The sequence below is a fragment of the Poecilia reticulata genome, chromosome 5, assembly GCF_904066995.2.
Source record: "Poecilia reticulata chromosome 5, P_reticulata-male-v2, whole genome shotgun sequence".
NCBI lineage: Eukaryota > Metazoa > Chordata > Actinopteri > Cyprinodontiformes > Poeciliidae > Poecilia > Poecilia reticulata.
In genome coordinates this window covers 26,620,345-26,643,014 of record NC_088834.1, presented here as the reverse complement: position 1 = coordinate 26,643,014, position 22,670 = coordinate 26,620,345, and the positions used below count along the sequence as shown (strand labels likewise).

General features: G+C 43.0%; 1 protein-coding gene across 3 annotated transcripts in view; it reads left to right on the top strand.

Annotated features, from left to right (window-relative positions):
* The window catches only part of LOC103465092 (cadherin-4-like), a 321,198-nt gene that overhangs the window by 291,153 nt on the left and 7,375 nt on the right, over positions 1 to 22,670 (top strand). For 2 of the 3 annotated variants that reach the window (XM_008409643.3, XM_008409645.3), the window contains 6 exons: positions 2,345 to 2,530; positions 2,607 to 2,860; positions 8,691 to 8,842; positions 19,424 to 19,660; positions 20,311 to 20,544; positions 20,620 to 20,759. In XM_008409643.3, the coding sequence (XP_008407865.1) occupies positions 2,345 to 2,530; positions 2,607 to 2,860; positions 8,691 to 8,842; positions 19,424 to 19,660; positions 20,311 to 20,544; positions 20,620 to 20,759 (1,203 nt within the window). The remainder of the gene's footprint in view (positions 1 to 2,344; positions 2,531 to 2,606; positions 2,861 to 8,690; positions 8,843 to 19,423; positions 19,661 to 20,310; positions 20,545 to 20,619; positions 20,760 to 22,670) is intronic. The other variant, XM_008409644.3, reaches the window with a different exon arrangement.

Genomic DNA, 22,670 nt, shown 5'->3' with positions numbered 1-22,670 from the left:
GTCATTTTCTGTAACTGGCTTTTGCTACCCACACAAACAACGCAACCTGGAACAGTTAAGTGATTTATTGTGTTTTTCCTGACAGATGCAAGAAGAGTTTATTGGTTTCTGGTGGAGGGGGGGAGCGAAGAGAAAGTATATGCATGTTAATTAGGCAAAATTACTGGACTGCTTGTAAACCAAACTAATATATTACTTCTAATTTGACAAAAAAAAAAAGATAAAGGCAAACAGCATTGGTCTAAAAGTGCTGTGTTATTACTTGTTTGTCGTGTTATGAATGGTGATGATCACAATGCTTTTTAGCCAATCTGATTAATCAAACGCACAAAACGAAGCACAAGGGTTGAAAATGTGAAAATCCAATAAAATCTAAAAAAAAAACAAGTTATCAAAAAACTGCTGAAAATGAGGAAGCTGGATGAGATGCTACTGGACTTTTCAAGCCCAATCTCCAACTTTTCATTCATCAGTAAGATTATTGACCTAACTGTGTTCAGTCAAACGCTGTCCTAACTCCGACCAAGCACGTCTCTCAGTCCGGTTTCAGTGCTCACCTCAGTACCGCGACCTGCCCTTTCAGAGACACATAAAGACGATAATAAAGTCGGGCTTCTGTCACCTGAAGAACATTTCCCATCGCCACGGCGATCCAAACGTTTCTGGCTTCATCGACTCCCAAAGTTCACAGAGAGGGTCAAAGGTTCTGGTGAGGTGAAATGAAATGAAGACTCCAGCGACATTTGAAGCTTTAGGGAACAACTTTAGCGGCACCGTGGCGTTTTGGCTGGTGGCCTTCGTCATGGTCGTTGCAAATCATCAAAAAGCTGCCAGAGAAGAATCACAGCAGCAATTTAAAACTGAATTTAAATTTTTAAAACAGATTGTAAACGATGAATTGAATGTTTTCTCACTGATTTATTTGAAAATAAAAATCATTGACTGAGGATGAAATATTGTCACCATCCTATAATAATGGCCTAAGTCATATTTTTGTTTGTCAAAAGTATGTATTTCTAATTCTTACATAAATCATCTTTTTTGGGGGGAAAAAAGGGTGGGGATTTTATGTATTTATTTATTGCCAAAATCACTTTAGGCAAAAAATTTCTTAGGTCATTATTTTAGAAAGGTGACAATATTACAGACAGCAAAACTCTTAAATGTAAGGTATGTACATATTCAGTGCTAATCTGAAATGCATTGTCAAAATAAAAAGTTTCAGTTTTTTATGAAGCAAACAGTGCAGCAGTTTTTTTCCCCCTAATTTTCTTCTCTTTCTACATTAAAATTTGCCACCATCTTTTAGCAGGCACTATTTAGATGTGTCTGCATCTACCTTACTAAATGCGGGCCATGTGTGTCAGCCCCAAAGTGTTTGAAGTTTGAGAACCTGAGTGGTTGAGCACAGGTTTAGCCAGCCCCGAATGCCTTTGTGAATTTGTCCTTCTGTCTCTAATAAAATCCGGTGTCTGATGTCTGTTCTCAAAAGGTTGATCTTCTGCATGTTTTCCTGCTCGGCACATCTGAATAACACGGTTCGGTTTGTGAAGGCTGAGCCGAAGGACTAAATTAACCAGGAGAATGGGAGGCAAGTTAAATCACAAGAGGAGGAGAGGAAAAGAAGTCATGTTCCAACATGGCTTTAGTCACACTAATTCTAAATAAAATCAGTTCAAATGTCCATTGGGAAAAACTGGATTGAGAGTTTAGACTTCACGCGTCTCCCTTTGAGTGCCCGTCCCTTCACATCCAGATAAATGCTTCCCACTGTGCTGTAAATTCTTCTTCGGGCTCGCCAGCTGTCACAGAGCTTCCTCCACAAGCCAGTTTATAGGAGAGTTGTCTAAGATTGCAATATAATGAAGATCATTAGCCAGAGATTATTCCTACTGCTGTCTTAATCACAGCACTTATCTAATTACTTATTAAGACCTGGATTTGCTTCATGCACAAAATCCAAATTAAATGGGTAAACACTTAATTGAAAAATCCATTTGTTCAATTAAAGAGTTGCATCTGAGCAGATATGGTGCAGAATAAAGCGCTGCATTAGCATAATGGAAGATATCATTTTGTGTTATCCACATTTGGACAAATGTGCCGGTTTTTCCTCCCCCCCCCCCCCCCCCTTGTTTCTAATATCCGATTTGCGCTGCGACCGCTTCGGGTTCGTGCTTCTGTGGGCAGCAATTATGCAAAATCCTCTAAAGATGGATGACGGCGCAAGCGTATGCGTCAAAAGTCAATAAATCAGGTTATTAGCAAACGGTCAAACTTCTGTGCCGACATCATCTTAATGTTTTTCTCTCCTGCCCGTCCATTCCATTCCTCCTCTGTGCAGTTTTCCGGTGAGGTGCCGGAGAACAAGGTGAACGTCGTGGTAACCAACCTGACGGTGGTGGACCGGGATCAGCCCCACAGCCCCAACTGGAACGCGGTCTATCGAATCGTCAGCGGCGATCCGTCGGGACACTTCACCATCCGCACAAATCCCATCACGAACGAGGGGATGCTCACGGTGGTCAAGGTAAAACCAAAACTACATGCAGTCCCGATTTGTCCCGTCGCCATCGACTGTCTCACCCAATGCCGTCACTTTGCAGCCGGTGGATTTTGAGATGAACCGCGCCTTCATGCTGACGGTGGTGGTGTCCAATCAGGCCCACCTGGCAAGCGGCATCCAGTCCTCGCTTCAGTCCACGGCAGGGGTCACCATCTCTGTCCAGGATGTGAACGAGCCGCCCGTCTTCCCCGTCAACCCCAAGACGATCCGTTTCGAGGAGGGCGTGCCGGCGGGGACCACGCTCACGGTGTTCGCAGCTCAGGACCCCGACCACTTCATCCACCAGATCGTCAGGTACGGGTCGGAAAAAATGTTTTTTTTTAATCTTTGCACGTTTTGAATTTCCAGTTTTGATCTCTCCACGGACATTCGAAACACTTTTTTTCCAGCTGTCTTGCAGTGAGCGGCAATTTCTTTTAGAAGCACGTGATGTGTCAAAGACAGAAAAAAAAACAAGGTGGCATGTTTAACTGTCTTTTTTGCTATTATTTTACCAGGATAAAAATAACCAATTGAGATTAAAAACCTCAATTTCAATCGAATCCTCCTGACCAAAAAGTTACACAGCTAAAAGAAAATGACAGGCTATGTTACTGAATCGGCCTCAAGAACTTTTAGTTTGGATGTTCAAGCACTAATTCAGTCAATCTCAAAGTTTCTTGCAGTAAATTCCAAAAAGATGGAACAGAGTGGACTTACCCAATTCTGTCCGAGCAAAAGAGACAGAAAGAAGCGGCAAGTTGTGTGAAAAAAAAACAAAAAACTATGAGGGTAAATATTTCTCTGTGCAACTGTAGCAGAAATGTAGGTCAGCTTGAGTCCAAGTAAAGCCTTGTAAAAAACAAGTTCACCATTGGGAGTTCCTTCAGGCAGATAGTGCAGATCACATTGTTAGCAATATCTTAGCAAAGAAACTTTACTGTAATACCATCAGCCTTACTGTTTTCTGTTGAAGTCTTGCTTTCGCTCACTCCCCTGCAGCCTGAATCAACTGCATATGTCTCCATGTCAGAGCTCCACAATGCCAGGAAAACATGTAATTGCGGTATTTTGGTTGAACATTATATTAGTTGTGTTTGACCCAGATCTCTTGGTCACTCCAAGACAGCCGACAGGTCCATTTTTGTTATCGTTGCCGACTTCTCTTGTCCATTATGACGTGGGTCGCTGCCTTTCTCAGGCAGGTCGACCTGATCTCAGAGGGGTTTTATCTGGTGAAATCAAGTTCTAATAATAAAATAAATCATTTCCAGAATGAATTAAAAAGCATTCAAAGACCAAACAGAAATACGGTCCTTAATATGGGTCCATTTTGAGCCAGACCGCGACACTAGAACAAAGAAAAAGTCCCTCAAACAGGAAGCCAGTGCACCTCTTTGTAAGCGCTAGTGTAGAAGCTAATGTGCTGACTGCGATCACGGCCGTCCATGACAGCCATTTGAAACGTACATTTCTGGCCGTTGGGGGAAATCCACGTCCACTATTGGCTTTTCTATTAAAGCACTCGCCCAAGCAAGGCGCCAGGATCAGCCTGAAGCGTGGAATTCATTTGTAGTTAAACATTTCCAATATTTTGTGCACTTCCCATATCGCGACGCACAAAATATTGAGCTTCGCAGGCGTTTAATCAGCGCTGAAAGCTTTCTTCACAGCTTACGCCTCTGAAGCGACATTTTCCGCTGATCTCTCCCACCCACGTCCCAGTTATCTCCCCCTCCCGTTCAGTTGCCAAGCAGCCGGTGTGAAGAGGTCGCTCCGCAACGAGCTGGACAGGGGGAGGCCGCGTCCGCGCCCCCATTTCCTCCTCATCGATCCGTGCCGTTGCAGCCAGGACGACATGCGGCATGGACGGTGCCATCCCAGCATCGACCCCTCTGCGGTGGAAACTCCCACATGCCCCGCCGAAGTCCGGCTTCGCCCTTCCACTCCGCTGCCGGCACCAGATGGATTTTTCTTAATGTCAGGGAGGCAGCCGTGTCCGCGGCGAAACCTGGAGGAAATGTTACCGAATTGACAAAACAGAGGTGAAAGAAAGAGGCGTACTCATGCGTGAGAATATCCTCCGTCTACTCCTTTATGCAAACGGCCTGAGCTCATTTGCCCTTTGAAAGAAGTCACTTTTCATACACCGCACTCTCCTTCCTCCCTCTACTCCCTCCCCGTTGACCCCAGTCATTTTCCTTTCTGTCGGTCGGTGTGTCTCCCATTGATGTGAGCTCAGAGCTGCTTTCTCCTCCTCGGGAGTTTTTCCAGCAGTCGCTCGGCTCACGGCAGCACGGTCTCTACTCCCGTATTCCCTTTCAGCAGCCTCGCTTGAACCCCTGTGCACAAAAGACACAGAAATGCACAAACACCGGCTGCTAGATGCACACCGTCGACATGCAGGCGAGTACCCGCAGAGCATGACTGAAAGCCCTGCGTCGAGGATGGGAGAGGAGCCAGCTTTGGCTGTTTTATGCTCTTCTGAATTTCTTGTCTTTTTGTTCACTCTCTCTCTCCCTCTCTCTCTCCTGCTCTTTCTCTGGAGGAAAGAGAAAACAAGATTATGTGAAGCCAAGACTGTTTGCCAGCTGATTTTACTGTTTGATGGGATTTAAGAGGCGGCGAGGCTGAGTAAATGTGGGTTTGCGTGCGTGTCCTTATGCGTTCCTTGTAAGTGTTGATTATTAGCCTCTGCAAAGCGAGGACACTTGTTTGGGATGCAAGATCATGATGAAGATTATTTGGTTGGTAGAGATCTGAGCTGGAAGCTGGCAGGCCGTTTTACAAGCGGTCCATTTCAGAAATATTTATACCCCTTTATTTTTTTTTTCACCCTTAACTACTATAATTTATCAGGATTATAGGCAGGCCTGTTACAATAACAAATTTCTCTGGACGATAAATTGACCTAGTAATTATTGCGATAAACAATAAAATTGTTCTAATGTATTGATGAAATCTTGATAATGACATAATATCAAGTTCAGCCTTACAAATTTTAACGAATTTGAAGTAAAATGAGTTACAACATTTAATTTCCCATTGGCATCAATAAAGTATTTTTGAATCGAGTTGAATTGAATGAAAAAGTCCAACAAACTTTAATTTTGTAAAGAACACTTTTACACCGGAGCTGGAAGACATTTGAAATATCGTAAATAAAAGATGACAAGAACCAAAAACTATAAATAAAACGGGAATGGAAACCACTTACAACCAAAAGTAAAAATAAAATGGATTGTGGAGTCTCTGTAAACAAAATTGCACTTCGAAAAAGTATTAATCATCAGATTAAAAATGATAATTATTCTTGGTTCATCATGAGATAAATTAATCAACTGCGTATTGCGACAAGCGAAATTATAGGTGATAAATCCAAACAAAGCATTTCATAACTGAAGTAGAAGAGAAATATTGCATGTTTTTTTTATTACATTTGCACTTGCAATTTTTCATTACAGCTGAAAAGGTATCCCCCATAGCTTGATGCAACAACCACCATGTTTTATCACGGAAAACAGGATTTTACTGATTTAGTGTATGAGTTAGGGGGGAGAGCTGGACATGATGCACATCACACTTTTCAGTCTTTAATTTGCGGAAAGATTCGGAAAACTTTTTGTCGTTTTCCTTCCACTTCATGCTTATGCTGTGCTTTGTGTCGATCACTGCAAAATCCACAGTCACAAAAGAAAAGATTAAATTATGTGTAAAAAAATAAATAAATAAAGATCCCAAGATCTTGCTTCCTATGACTGAGATTCTTTCTAAGCAGTACAGTAAATCCAAGTACTTCCTATACGTTTCTAATGTTAGTTTATCTTCGATATTTAAAAGTGGACAGAATCTTTCACTATGAAGATCTCCGGGAACCAGAGCGAAAGATTAGGGTTGAACTTTCTGTAAAATTAACAACAAAGTCCTCGGAGATGCGGTAGGACATTTAGTCGTGCCGGCTGCAAATAAGTGCTGCGGGGGAGAGGGACTGACACCTTGCTGGCAGAGGGAGGAGACGAGCGCGCCAGGAGCCGCTGCACAAAGAGCAAAACCCTCACCTGCTGGGCAACAGTGCGACAAGCTCTTACAAGTAGAATTATTTCTCTTTTCGTGTGTTTATGTACAGTTAGACGTGCATGTACTGTTTCTTACCGTCTGACAGTTTAATTTGCTAAACGCCAGAATAATAAGAGATTTTGAGACATTTTTATTGCTTTCCTCAGATTCTGAAGTTCAGGTGCACTAAGACTTCTACGCTTTTAAACAATTTGGGAACACATGGCTGTGAAAGCTTTTAATTGGTTAATTCACAGCATTTTAGTGAAATGGATATAAGACGACTGGCTTGAACGCACTGCTCACTTGTGCGACATCATGGCGAGAGTGAAAGAAAATTGTGGCTCTCCGAAAGTTTGTTCATACTTCTTTCAATTTTTCAGTTCTTGAATGGGCCAGGCTCATCTGCTCAAACAATTACACACAAGTACAGACATGATGGGAATGTCCAGCCGTCATGAGTCCAGGTAGTGAAACGGTTCTGTGTCCTTGAGAGTCACTGATTTTATTCAACGTGTGCCTATTAACACGTTGCTCCCAATGCTAATGAGCTGCTGCGTTGATAAGTTTGACGAACATAAACAAGAAGTGCCTGATGGAAAAGCTGCTGGCTGCAGCTAGCAGGACAGAGGACACAAGTCCTCTGCTGGCGCGGGCCGAAAGGCCGCTCTGCAAGGAAGAAGCCAAGTTATAGTTTGCAAATTCACATGGACAAAAAGACGTTAACATCTTGTGGTTCTGGTGAAGCTGACTTTGAGGGTTTTATCTGAGAACAACATACATATGGGGCGGCATCATCATGCTGCAGGCAGTAATTCTGCAAAACTTGTGCACTTCTGTAAATGAAAAAAATAACTATCTAGATTCTAGAAACATTGAAACATCTGAAGACATCAGCCAAGCTTGGGTCAAAATGGGTCTTCCAAACGGACAATGACTCTGATGATACCTCAGAGTGAAGTTGCAACATGACTTAAACGCCACAAAGTTAATGGTTCGCATTGGCCTTCACTAATCTCAAATCATAAGACTCAGTAAGAAACCGAGCAGGGAAAGGTGTGTGTGTGTGTGTGTGTGCAAAGCAGCCCACAAACCTGACTCGGTTACATTTGTTCTGCCCAGAGGAATGAGACACACTCAAGAGAAGCGTATGGAAGGATACCAAAAATTTGCCTAAGTTGTATGAAGTACCATTAAGAAACTTTGAAAAGACAACTAAAAAAAAAACCTCTAAAATTCACTTAGTTATGATCTGTTTTATTTTTTTATGTTTTTGCATCTGTGATGATTATAGTAATCGCAGCTCACCTAAAACAGAAACGTTTTAGTCTGATTTAATATCAGACAGAAGAAGTACAGTGTTCTGGTTTCAGCTCCATTTGCTCAGGAAACAACGGGGCTTCAGCTGGAGGTGATGTTGGTTTACTGACTGACTAACTGCTGTCAGCCTCCAACTCTCTCCTTTTAATTAAGCTCTTCCTTTTTCATGCCCGTCATGTTCCACTGCCCGTGTTTACAGATAAACTCCACTGTGATCTCTCTCACCCCGTTTTCTTTTCCTTCCTCCGTTCTCTGAACCCCGTCTCTTGTCGTTGTGGCCACACTCTGACCCTCTGGCGAGAGTCGTGATTAACCGTTACTCGTTAGACCCGGCTCCCGGTCAGCTGTTGCCGGTTATTATCCGCGTTAATGAGATTTGTAAATACGACGGCGACGGCCGCCGTGCGGGCACACAGAGCCGGGGTGGCGTTTACAAGCCTTTCCACAAATGGACGCAGAACTTTTCTTCGCTCCCAATGCTAATGAGCTGCCGCGTTCATAAGTTTGACGAACATATGTTCCGCTCTCCTTGCCGCCACGGCGTTTCAAAGGCGCTCGGCTGCCGCGGCTTGTTATGGTAATGAGCATTCAACCTGGTAATAGCCACTTTGGATCTACAAATAAAATAAAAAGCTTTAGAGTTGCTTTTTATTGTAGCACCGAGGAGCTGCAAAAAAGTCATGATGTAGAATATATATGCCATATATATGCCTATTGTTTTAAATGGGATTGAAGTGTTTGTTTCTGTTCCGTCTGTCTGTCGGCGCAGGTACTCGAAGCTCTCCGACCCGGCTAACTGGCTGAAGATCAACAGAACCAACGGTCAGATTACCACCATGGCCTTGCTGGACAGGGAGTCCATGTACGTCAAAAACAACATGTACGAAGCCACGTTCTTGGCGTACGACAATGGTAAGTCTGGTAAGTCGGGATGAGTGTGTTTAACCAACAGCACCCAAAAATTCATTACCGGTGCCTTGGGAAAGTCGTCATCCATCTTGAACTCGTTCCCATTTTGTCATATGATGACAAGTTCCAATTAAAGCTCCGCGGAGCCTCAAGCGGCCCGAGCAGCCAAGCGCCGCTCCGGCCTATAGCCACCGCGGGGGACCCAGCACCGCCACCTGCTTCCACCGCGTACCCTGTAGCACAGTTGAGGCGCGCGTCCGCCAGGCAGTACGCACCGGTCACATCAGCATGGTTCCCTGGCAACACACCACAAATTTGGTGCAGATCGGTCGATGTAGAGAGGAGATATTGATGATGGGATAATGTAGGGGGCGCTGTAGAGTAAAATCACAATTCAAACCCGTTGGGCTCTTTAGCATTGAGCACAGCTCAAACGTATCCAGTTTGGTGCCAATCGGAAGATGCGTGTGTGATTCAGAGACAGTTGTATGCATATGGCGAAGGACAGACAGTTGGCCACGCCCCCATGAATCAGAGTTCATCCTCACAGTTCATCATCAGCTCATATTATGTCAGGTGGTAGAAGATTAATTCCATATGTATTACTCAGTCAAAATAAGACATACAGTAGAAAAAACAGCTGAATTCCTGTTAAAAGTGGGCGGAGCTAAGGTTACGTCATCATCTGACCATGGGAATGTAATGAGGGTTGGTCAGTAGTGAGACATAGGATGTCTGAAGCAGCTGTGACCTTGTATGTGGAAGTTCTGTCACTTTGATGTTTTATGGCGAATACTCAAAGTTTGGCACTTAGCCACGCCCACATGCTTTTACATACAAAAATTCCTGTGATAACTTTAGACCTTTAATGTCTCAACTCTCTGCTCACTGAGTTTGAAGTCTGTATCTGAAACGCTGTAGGAGGAGTTCGATCAAATATGACGTCTCTGAAAAACAGCAAATGGCGGCTTTGATCCAAAATGGCCGACTTCCTGTTGGGTTTGGACCATGGCTCCAAGAGACTTTTCTGTAGGTCTTGACAAGATACACAAGTGTACCAAGTTTCATAATTCTAGGTTAAAGAATGGCTTGGGGCTGGTTATTTAAAATTTTCAAGGGGGCGCTGTTGAGACATTAGGCCACGCCCACAAAAAGTCACACTGGATTCCTGACGAGGGGCCCACAAGGATCAAACCTTGTGAGTTTGGTGCAGCTGGGCTTTAAACTGTGGAAATCAAGGCCAAACGTAAGGAGACGGCGTTAAAGGTCACTTCGCCACGCCGCCACGCCCACCTGTTGCATCCAAACCAAACGGGGTTGGACACCCTGACACACCAACATGTCTTCTGTCTGTGGACACAGTTTCATGTTGATTAGGTGAAAGGGGTCAGATAGTGAACGTTCGCAGTAAAACATGACACTTCCTGTTCTAAGGGGGCGTGGCTTAGGTAATCTAAAAATTTCACAACTGGGTGTTGTAGGTCATCCAAAGGTGTTCACACACAGAAAGTTTGGTGGCTCTGTGAGTTTTTTTGTAGGAGATCTAACAGTTTATTACTTTGTGGTGAGTCGGTGAACTTTGACCCCTGGTACGACCCCTTCAGCATGCTCGAAAACTCACGAATTTGATAACTTTGAATCGGCCATGCCTTATGAACAATGTGACCGAGTTTGAAGCCGATCGATCGAAATCCCTAGGAGGAGTTCGATCAAATGTGACGTCTGTAAACGGCCAAAATGGGGGCAAAATCGGAACTTCAATCCAAAATGGCCGACTTCCTAGGATAGTTGCACTATGACATTAATTGTAAATTCAGAGTGTTTTGGGGAGCTCTACAACTGTACCGAATTTCAAGTCTCTACGATAAAGTAAGTGAATAGAAAAGGGTCTTTTGAAAGTTGCTAGGGGGCGCCCTTGAGCCGTTTCTTGTGCGATTTTTTCGAGGACCTTAAAATACGTAAATTTTCACCGGGCACTATGCGGCCGCCAAGTTTGGTGCGTTTTTGAATATGATAAAGCCCCCAAAAAGCAAATTTATTTTGCGGAAGAATAATAATTTACAGCACGATTTCAATAGGCCTTCGCAGCGCTTAGCTGCTCGGGCCTAATTAATTTAAGGGGATTTTATCTGGTAGACCGTCACAATGTAGTGCAGAATTGTAAAGTTGAAGAAAAATAATGCTGCGGTACACATTTTTATATTCAGTCGATACTTTTAAAAATCAGTCGGTCCACTTACCTTCATAAGTCACCTACTTCATAAAGACAGTTTGCCTTCATGTGATTCATTTTATTCATTAACACAGCTGTTAATGAATAAAAAACAGCTGTATGAAACTATAGGTAAATAGTTCTTCAGATGGCAGAACTGTTTACCCATAAGTTGCACCCCGAACAAGTTTATTCCATGTTTCTAAGAAGACAGCTCAGCCGGCTGCAGAAAACACACACCAAGGTGTGTTTGTTGTCATCGACGTTGTGTCCACATGAGGTTATGCTCAAAGCGTCCTGATTTATTTTAGTTATAGTGGCTGGGTGTCTCCTTTAGCAATGCTCAAACTGAAAATGTGAAGAAATGACATCTTCACAAAGAAAATAGAAGGTGTGTGTGTGTGTGTGTGTGTGTGTGTGTGTGTGTGTGTGTGTGTGTGTGTGTGTGTGTGTGTGTGTGTGTGTGTGTGTGTGTGTGAGTGGGTGGGAAGTGGGGCCCACCCAAGACACTTTTCATTTCAAGAACCCCTCCGGCTATTCCATCGTTTCCCATCTTGCCTGCTGTGCTGGTGTATTGAAAAATCTGTTATTTAGTTATCGATGCAAAGAAATGGAAGGGATTTTGTGAAAACGTGTCACCTTTTCTAGGTAGGTTTTTTTGCACATTTGATATGTTCCCGTTCTGAATAGTGCATGTATGTTGGAATCAATGGTGTGAAGATACGCTCGGTGTTGGCTGCATATGGACTGGGTATGTTACTTTCTTTTTCTTTTTTTTTTGTTTTGGTCATATTTTTGCCATCTGTGAATGAGATTTTAATTCTTCAACGGATTAGACCATTGTTAGCCAAAACCTACAGTCCCTACAGTCGTGTTGGTGGCAGTATCGTCGTATAGGGAAGCTTTTTTTTTCTGAAAAGGCCCAGAGAAAGTTCAGATCTCAAATATGCACGTCGAAAGATTTTAAAGTGGATTTGGATCTGACGGAAACACTGGAAGCTCTAATGTAATTGCACTTTTAAGTTGATTATATGAGCACAGATGCACGGCACACTTTGCAAGAATGCACATATCCGGCTCCTTCCATTTTATGCTGTTCTGACACAAAATCCCAATAAATTACATTAAAATTAAATGTGGCAGCAAACCGAACATTTCTAAAGGGTTTGTATTGCTTTGCAAGGTGTGTCAGTCAGTCTGTGACTTTGTGTGTCTCACTGGAAAATGACAGTCTGAAACACATTTGTTGTATTCCCATGAAGTTCGGCGAAGCTGTTTTTTAAAAACGACTCCCATAGGCATGTTTCTGTTTTCCTACAGTGCCATCATGAGGCTGCCATTAGAGCTGTTTCCCCCCAGGACATTTCATGCAGTATTGATGGACTTCCATGACACTTAGCACTCATCAAGATGAGCTGTTACAACTTTGCTGAGCCTTTAACATTTTATCGGGTCAAAATGCTACTTTTAGCTCAAAGCCCTCCCGCGGAGCCATACCGAGGTGCTTGGATGCTGTAGGATCTTGTTTGTTTCCTTTGATAAAGATATCAAAGAGGTTTATTTTCTGCTTTTCTTGTTCAGAATCAAAGGACTAAGTGGATCAGAGCTTAATCAAATAACCCATTTTCTCACTATTTAGGCAGGATCGTTTAGAAATTTTCCAAGGATTAAGATGGAAGGTGGATTTATGGGGAAATTACACCGGATCTGCGTCTCTCTGTCGCTTGTGCGGGCTGGGAAGCAGCCTTCAAATCATGTCAAGACAGTTTAATTTAGAAAAAAAAAAGCCAAACATCCCAGATTTGCCCCAGGGGAGGTTTAAAATGTGTGCAGTGCGTGGAGCACGCTTTTTTTTTTCTCTGCACACCTTAAATTTAGCTAAAGAAATAAATACCCAGATTACATTTAATAAAAAGCTGCGGAATAAAACCTTGGGATGAGAAACGCTCTGAATAGGACGCGGCATGGAATATGCATGAAGACGGACAGTTTGTTTCATAAATATGAAGAGGTACAGATGAAAAAGCATTTGCAGCTTTTCAAAAAGCTTTACATGCACCCGTGCATAGAAATAAATATTAATCCTTGGCTTTTAATTATTTGTGTGAATCATCCTTTTTCATGGCTGAATGATCACAGACCAAACAACTCAGTGAATTTTAAAAACATTGTTCGCACAAACCAGTTCAATATGTTGGCCGTTTTCCTTAATCTAGACCAGATTTTACTAGTCGAGCCAAAACTACACCTATAAGGCACAAATGTAGAGATAGTTGGTCAAAAGCCCTAAATGTCACCTGAATGAATATAAGCAGTAAAATAGACCTAGACTCTGCGAGGTTCTATGATGAGCCATACTTCTTTTTATCGTGACCAGACGGCTCAGGCTTTTTCAAGGTTTCCACGTACGCCGGCATTCAATGTGTGTTCAGTGAGCCATGAACACGCTGCACAACCTGGCTGTGGAGTTGGATTTCATAGTCGAGCATTTTGATTTCCTACATTTGTCGTGATAAAGTCCTTCGTTTCCCACAATCCAACTGGATGCTAGCGACCAAAGATTTCAGTCAAGCTTTGTGATTCTGGATTTTGGAGCACGAGGTTCTTATTTAGCGCCTTTTCTGTCCATGTTGGTGTAAAACTCGCTTCACCAGGGATAGTCTGACAAACTGGTACTAGCTAGTTTTGTTGGTCCAGTAGCTTGGTTAGCTAACTTGTGGTTGGCGGCATTGAAGACGAGCCCGTTAGCACGCTAATTGTACTTTTTCCTTAATTTCAACATCCAGGCTTTTTCTTTCCACTCTGATTCTCATGCCATTTCCAAACAGACAACTTTTCAAAAAGTATAACACCCTGTTTGTACATGACCATGCCAGGACGGTAAGGCAGAAATGTTTTGTTGCATTCTGGTCCTTCTCACCCAGCAACAGCATTTTATCCGGACCTAAACTCCAAGGTTTGACAAACGGGTTCCAGAGTGAAACTTTTTTAGAAACGCAAAGGGAATCTTGTCCGTGACGTAGACTGAAAACATTTTTAAATGTTGACTCAATCAAGTCATCTTGCGCATACACCCTCAGGCGCAGAACAACAACAACAACAACGTTGGCGGACCTCCATGTTCTGTCTGGGCTGCTGCAACTGGTCAGATTAACTGAGGTGTTAGAACAAATTCTGCCCGTTGTGGAACATTTGTGCCATTTGCAAAGAGAGATATATTACATGAGCCAGATCAAATGTAAACTCCGTATAAGTAAAAAGTTTCACTGCATCACTGAAGTTGTATTTTGTCACACAGCCAAGGTGACGGTCGCCAATACTGCTGCCATTTGCATTTGGAAGACAGCACTATAAACTCAAAACACGCAAAGGAACCCGCCCTAATAATCATGTGGCAAAATACAACGCATTAATCTGAGAGACAGCGGGATCATTAGCGGAAGGCCGAAGCAGCTGTTTGGGTACAGAAGAGAGGAAAAAATAAGAAAATCTGTGCAGAGTTGTGTGAGGAAACGAGGCCCGGGTGAGAAACACTGGTGGAAGATCACAGAGGAAAAAAAAAATCTCATCACAACATGTGCAGAACTCGCCACAGGAGATGGACATGTCATTATCCAGGCTCACAGATACAGAGGGCTCTTTTGTGCGTCGACAATAGAAAAGTGCAACTGAACTTTGCCCCACCCCGTAAAAAAAAAAAAAAAGAAGCCTTAAGATGATTCAGAAAGAATACGTCATCTGTAAAACATCTGGGCAATTGTCACTTCTGTAGCATTTTCTGGTAATGTGGCTGAATATAGGAGGATGAGTTTGTAGGTGAAAAACATGAAGTACAGATAAAAACAATTAGAACATTGTGCAAAAGTCTTACATTTTTTGAAGAAGTAAGACTCATATTCTATATAGATTAATTTAAAATTTTGGATTTTGAATCCGAAAGCTTTTTAACCACTTTATGTTCAGCTATTAAATGCCCAGTAACACACTGAAGCTTGCGGTTAACCCGACATTATGTGGAAAAAGTCAAACGGGGAAGACGTGTTAAAGCACTTTTTGGTCAAAATAATAAAGGAAAACCCATTAGCTGCCGGTGAGCGTCCTCAGCATCCACCTCAGCCGCTGCAGCTCCGTATGAAGACAAATGACTAAAGCTCGGCAAACAGAGTAACTCGCTCTGTGTTGAAGTAGGAGGCACCCAGGTGTTTTCTTTTCTCCTCCGGTGAGAAATGAGGGATTCGACGCCCCGAAGCGCGCCAGGCGCAGCTTAAAGTTGTTGACTGTCTATTGATTCTGGAGACCGGCGTCAACAAGAGGATATATTCCACTTTGATTGAAATTCTCTTCACTTATTCTACTCAAGCGAAGCGTGAGCGGCAACAAAGCACCCGGCCAATCATAACCGACAAGACAGTCGATGGGCCTCGGGGCGCCGGGCAGCGGACCTTTGCTTGTAAGTTGATGCACCAGGCTGCGGCGTGCAGCGGAGAGGAGTTCATAGGAAAAACACTGATGAGCTGCTGGAGCACGCTGTGTGCTGCGCCTCATTGGGAATTTACATCGGCTTGCTGACAGACGGCTTGGAGGTAGCTGTCAACAAAAAAGAAGCCAAGGCCACAATAAATCACTGTTTGTTCAACAGTGCAGTGTGCCCACAGTGCATTGCAAAAGCAGTGAGACGCAATTCACTTTTTTCCACATTTTGTCGTGCAGCAACCTGAAATATGTCTTATCCCGTTTTGTTTGGAGGGGTTTTTTTTGTTGTTGTTGTTGTACTAAGTCAATACAAACCAGCCCATGATTATTGCGATATGAACTCAAAAGGACACATTCATTTTCAAATTGTTTGCGTTTGGGTTCAGCTCGTGTGAGTTAATACTTTTATGTCAGGGGCGTCAAACTCGTTTTCGCTTTGGGACACATTAAGATCATATTCTCGAAATATTTGCCAGAAATACGGCAAAATTAGATTTTTTTTTATTACTCGCAAATAAGTGTAGAAGTAAAACATACCGCCACCTGCAGGTGGGAGTTGGCATCACTTAAAGCCAATGTTTTTGACAATTTTTTCTGGAAAATTTTCCGTAGACTCTGTTAGGCACAAGCATAAGAAAACAACGCGATTAGTTGATTTTGCGTTAATTTTCACGATCGCAGTAAAACTGGAAGCATCGACTGATGTAATTTGTCAGTAAACAGATAAAAATCGCTTTCATTTGATTAATTTAACAATATCTAAGCACACAACTGTTATCTTGATCTTTATCTATGCATACCTCTGAAGTGTTTAAGGGCCACATAAAAAGCTATGGCGGGCCAGATTTGGCTCACGTGCCTTGTGTTTGACACATGCTTTATAGGACCACCTTACCTCTAAAACCCACCTGCTTCCAGTTGCTTTTGAACCAAAATCACTGGAACATCGACCAACATATTTGATGTGCATTGAGGATTTTGACGGTGCCACTCGACAAAATGTAACGTTTGTTCCTGGTTTCTCAATCAGTGACTGAATGTTGTGTTCGTGACTTTTTATCTTTGTGTTTTTATGATGTAAAGCACTTTGAAGTGCCTTGTTGCTCAGATATGCCACACAAATAAGCCTGCTTGATCAACTGATTTTCTTCTACATGGCATGTGGTGCAGGAGCGTTCTCATTAATTTCTTCCTATCTTTCAAAAGTTCGGATCCAGAATGAAACGTAGACAATATGTCCATATTTTATATTTTCTCCTGGAAGTGTTTACTTTTTTCTTTTTCTTTTTAAAGAGATAGGATTGTGTTGCATCACGTCTTTGGGAGCAGAAGTCCAGGAGAGAAGTTGTAGAATTAAAAGGGAAATGTTGTCCATTCATGTTTAATCGATAGGACTTCTGGTGCTTAGCGATTTGTGGCTCCTTCATTATTTACACGGAGAAGTCCTGTATATTTTCAGCACCTCTGGTACGGCTTGAATGCAGACAGGTCCGTGCGGCGGGAAGACAGCTGGCATAAGTGCAAGTGCAGTTTGACGTCGTTTCGCTTAAAAATTCAAAGCGTCTATGAAAAAGACATAAACATGGGTTTCGGCGTTGGTTGCTCGTGAGCTACTGTATATATTTTTCAGTAGTAACGGTGCCATTACAGGTTATAAAAGCTGCACTTGTGTGCTAATGCGCCACCATTCAGTGTAAACACAGATGCCGGTTTTGAGGCGATAACAAGCCGGATGGTTCTGTTCCTCCTCGGCCTGGAGGGGCGCAACCTCCCGGACATCCAGACAGGATTTCTCATCTGGATCGATGGGACAAGATTGTTCTACTTTGCCCCAGACTGTCTTACCTCAGCCTGGGTTCAGAGCAGAGAGGCCGGTCTCTATCCCTCTTACCTGCTTGTGTCCTCTTTTAGGCTGCAGAGTGGAGATTTAATCTGTTGTATATGGACTCATGGACACAACCGGCCAAAGACAGGAAAATGTTTGGCACATATTGGGTCCCTTGCTTGGGACATTCATCAGGGAAATATATTTTATATATGTTTATGTTTTTAATGAAGCTCCAGTGCTATTTTTTTGAAGGATGGAATGAAAATACCCTTACCAAATTTAAATTGTATATACAGGCTGAAATATATACATATACTACACTATTTGTTTAATATACCCTTAGCATGTTGCATTTCTCTGCTTATTTTTTTTAATTTATTTATGTATTTATTTAGCTATTTTTGGAAAGTGGTTACCATACCAATAACATGGCCATTGCCTTCATACACAATCATCTCTCTAGGTCTGCGTCTAGCTTTTCTACCATTGAGTTAGATTTCTCCAGTTGAATTGCAACTGAGCCAATCAGGGAAGAGAAGTCCATGTTAATGTTTGAATCAACATTAACAGTCACCTCATTTGGATCAGCACTTCTCTCTTTGAAGTGGAGGAGGAAACTGGCAAAACTAGTGACAACTCTTACCAGAACTGCTAGAATCAATTCAGATGTGATGGTTCCCTCCCACTGACCCCCAGGTATTATTCTTAATCCGTGCATCACTGCATAGTTTGTCCATTGCAAAGCAACTATGGATTTGTGTTTGTGGTCGTTGTCTTGTTGGGACGACCAGTTATGTTTAAAGTTTCAGGTGTCAAATTCAACCAGCCAGCATAATGCCATAGTAGCTTGTTGATAGGCTCATATATACACAAGTATCTTTGAGCCTGTATGTATAATTTTTATTCTGGACTTTGTAAAGGGCGATGAGCACAGGTTGAGGCTAAGGTTCGGTTTCTGAGATTTCCACTGCTTATTGAGTCTCATCTCAGTAAATCTCTGCTTGGCAAACAGGTCGCTGTACATGGATGCAACTCACTTACCTAACTCCACTGCTGAGGACGTAAATCCACATTCCTTCCAAATGTGGCAGCATTTAAAATGAAATAATTAATCTTTACACTGGTAGGAAATTTATTGCCAAGAAGCACTGATGAAGAAATAATTCAACCAATCCCAAATCTCTGTACTTTCACGCTAAGTTTGCGTACACTGTAAAGTTATTTTTATTGCAGGTTCAGCTGCTCTTGACAATTTTTTGCCCCGACTTCAACAAATTAGTTGGAGTCAAGCTCTGTTGCCGACCCCTGACTTACACCAAGGTGGCTATGGTTGGCTATCAACAAATTTTTTCGGCCCCTGTGTAAAATATTTACCTTCACAGTACAGTTCAGCCTGATTTTGATGCTTTGAAGTTTTTCTGATGGGAAAGAAGCCAGAGGCTTTCATTCCTGTATCGTGTTCAGCAGAACCGACTTCAGACAGCAGCAAACAATATTTTTTATTCAGCTCAAGAGCACTTTTTCCTGTTGGCAGCAAGGAAAACTACACAAAAAAAAGAGAAAGAATAAATTGGTCTTGCTTTGACCTGGCTTTGAGAACCATACCTGAAGTGGTTATAATGATGAGCTTGTTTTGAAAGGTTAGTGTTTGACTCATTTCTCAGGGGGGATATGCAAAGAGCACATAACAGAAATCTTTATGAGAGTCTCACCTCAGACAGTTCAAACTTTTCAGGGCAATTATAAAGGCAAAGAAAAGGAACATCTGGAACATCTGCTGGACGCCGAGCCCAACGTCGGGCTGTGTCCACTCATTTGTTTTGTGTGTTTGGCTTTCATGCATCCTCCCTGCACTTCCACCCCCTTAGCAGACACAACACATCGTCTTCCTCGTTGTTTCCTTCCTTGTGTGTTTTCTCAGTTCCACAAAGGACTCGGCTGCAACTATGCGTCTAAAAAGGAAGCAGCCCTTGCTTCTGCTGCTTCTTCTTCCCCAGTGTCATGTCATTCCATCTGAACTCTTCAGTCTCTCTTTTTTTTTTTAAAGTGTCGTCTCTTCCATCTTCCCTCCCTCCCACAGGTTCGCCGCAGGCCAGTGGGACCGGGACGCTCCAGATCTACCTGATTGACGTCAATGACAACGCTCCCGTGCTGATACCCAAGGAGGCGCAAATCTGTGAGCGAGCCCGGCCCAACTCCAGAATCAACATCACGGCTTCGGACGCCGACGCCGAGCCCAACGTCGGGCCGTTCGTCTTTGAGCTGCCTTCATTTCCCGCCAGCATCCGCCGGAACTGGACCATCTCCAGACTGAACGGTAATTAAACGCCGCACGCTGCATTTAAGACGAGATCATGGTGAAAATGGACCCCTCGGGTCATAAAGCAGGCGAGAAAGAGAGAGTGCAAGATGGACAACCTGCGTCCTCGGTAAATTACAAACCGTACTCCTGACGTGGCGCAAAAAAAAAAATCTGGCTGTATTAATCTTCAGGATCGAGGGCGGTGGTGGCTATAGGCAGTGAGAGGGAAGGTCCGAGTTTAACAAAACGTCTCAGAAAGCTTGCAGTGAGGAACACGGGTGCCATCCAGCCCTGACGTACAATCTATCGTTTGTGACAAATGAGATCCATTCGTCTCGCGGTCCCCCGAGCAGCCGATCTGTCACCTAATCCAACAGGATGGATGCATCACAGCAGCTGTCTTGAGGACAAATCTGATCACATACCTGGATCCGACTCCCACAGAGGCTCTTGTCTGAGGCTGAGTGATAGATGCTGAAGGTTACACACTGTAGTTTTAGATGTTTCTGCCTTCAGCCATACACGTCAAAGTGATTGCTCGTGCTGAAGCGGCTGATGCCGTGCACTTACGCGTGTGATGTAAACAAAGGTTTGTTTACATTTTAAAAGATGTCTTAGTCCGTCTTCCCTTTTCCCCACCTACTTTCCTTGTCTGACTTCGGCAGGCGACTACGCTCAGCTCAGACTGAGGATTCCTTACCTGGAGGCAGGCGTCTACGTGATCCCGGTCATAGTGTCTGACTCGGGGAACCCGCCTCTGTCCAACCGCTCCATGATCAGGATCAAAGTGTGTCCCTGCGACAACAACGGGGACTGCAGTGCCACGGGAGCGGTGGCGGCCGCTGGCCTCGGCACCGGAGCCATCATCGCTATCCTCATCTGCATCATCATACTGCTGAGTGAGTGCGACTCTCTAGAATGGCTGCTCCCACATGATTTTGAGATTTGATTGTTGTTTTTTTTCCCTTCGGAAGGTATGGTTCTGCTGTTCGTGGTGTGGATGAAGCGCAGAGAGAAGGAGCGGCAAGCGAAGCCCCTGCTGATCGACCCAGAGGACGACGTCAGAGACAACATCCTGAAGTATGACGAAGAGGGAGGTGGAGAGGAAGACCAGGTACGACAGATTACTACAGATATACACAAACCAGGTATAGCGATGCGCAACGCTGACAAGTGAAGAGAATAACACTGATGATTCCCTCATCATGGTACCTGTTTAGATCAGGGCCTTGATATGTTGAGATATTTAGGCCTTCTTCATGTCGACAGGTGGGTTTTATTTAACTGATTCCTTGATTCTACAGGTTGGGCAATAATCAAGACTGGATGTTTCTATCCATTAATCACAAACTACATTTCCATTGACCAAAAAATCGCACAAATTGGAATCACAAAATAGATTCATTTAATGGAAATGTTCCCATTTTGAAAAAAAAACTCGATGAGGTGGTTTTTCGGCTGTGTCGAAGTTGGTGTGTTTTGCAAAACTTGAAGGAATGGAAATACTTGTTATGTGATCAACAACCGGATGTTACTGCTGCCGGAACACGACGAAGACGACGACAGGGAGTGGTGGGATTATGATGTTTGTGTGAACAAGCTCATTCATGTACGTGGAATTGTGTTTTTTCAATAATAGCAGAATATCAATAAAGTTTGGCACACCTTCGTAACAAAAACACAGCAACAGTTAAATTGTGATCTGTCATTATTGACCCTTTGCAACACCTACTGACACCGAGGCGCAGTAGCAGTGAGGAATGGGAGTATTGAGTGGCGGAACTACAATTATTTTCCCAAGTTGTTTTTGCTGATGTAGGCATAGCTTCTACTTGTTCATGTCCGTGGATGTAGCACAGCCATTTGGGGCTCATAGACAGTGGTGTTTACAAGAGCTAGAGGTAGTCAGCTTAGAAACCGACCCACCGCATCTTCCTCCTGACGTGTTTGTTGATTTGATCAAATCGCCAACTTTGCCTGAATTCACGCGACATGATTTATACCACTGTGTCATAAAACTGTGTTTCCGATTACACCGGAGCAAAGTGTACAAAAGTCTAGATGTTTAACAGTTGTTACATGGTAGGAGGATACATGATGGTGTGGCATTTTCTCCCTGGTGCCTTCTTCATAAAGGAATGTTTGATTTCATTTGACTAATCTTACTTAGGAAGTAAATGACTGTTATTGCTTTGTAAAAAGTGTTTGCATCTTTGTCTGTTTGTGCGGCACCCTATGAATGTTATTGTTACATTCCTAAAATAAGGGGCCATGTCAATTTTTGCCAAAATCATATTTTGGTAAACAATTATTTTGGCCATTATTTTAGGCAGAAGACCATATTAAAATCGTACATTTTTACAGCCAAAATAGGCTTTCGCAGCAAACACCTAAATTGCACTTTGAAGCTAAGGAGTATTTCATGATTTTAACTACATAGACTTAAAGAAAAGCCTGTTTATTACTCAACATGAGGTTATTAAATATCTCCAGGGAAAACTTGCTTAGTTCATTTATCTGGAAGAAAGAAAAAAGCTAAGTTTAAATTCTTCCACTAAAATTAACTGCTGTCATCAACGCACTCGTTTTAACACATTCATGCACTGCGTTAACCTCCCGCAGATAAAGCACAGATTGAGCTCATATTAACAATGTCTCACTTTTATTGAGTTTCGCAGAAAGCTGGTGGAAAAGGTCAACACGCATGAACACGCTTGTGCTTTTTTCCCCGCCTCAGTCGACTGCTGGAAACGACACGAAGAGCCGACAAAAACTGCATATGATAAATCCGACGTAGTGCAATGAGCCGTTTGAAACCGTTTTTGCGGGATTTATGACCTTAATGACTATCACAAAGCAGCTTTTCACACATTTCACAAAGCATCTCTGCTCTCGTCTCTTGGAACGATACAAAACCTTCAAACTTTTTACAAAAGCTTCTACATCTGCGCAGGGATAATTATAGCGCCGTTCTGTCTGTTTAAGGGTTTTGATCATGATCCGTATTGGCAGTATTCCTGGTACC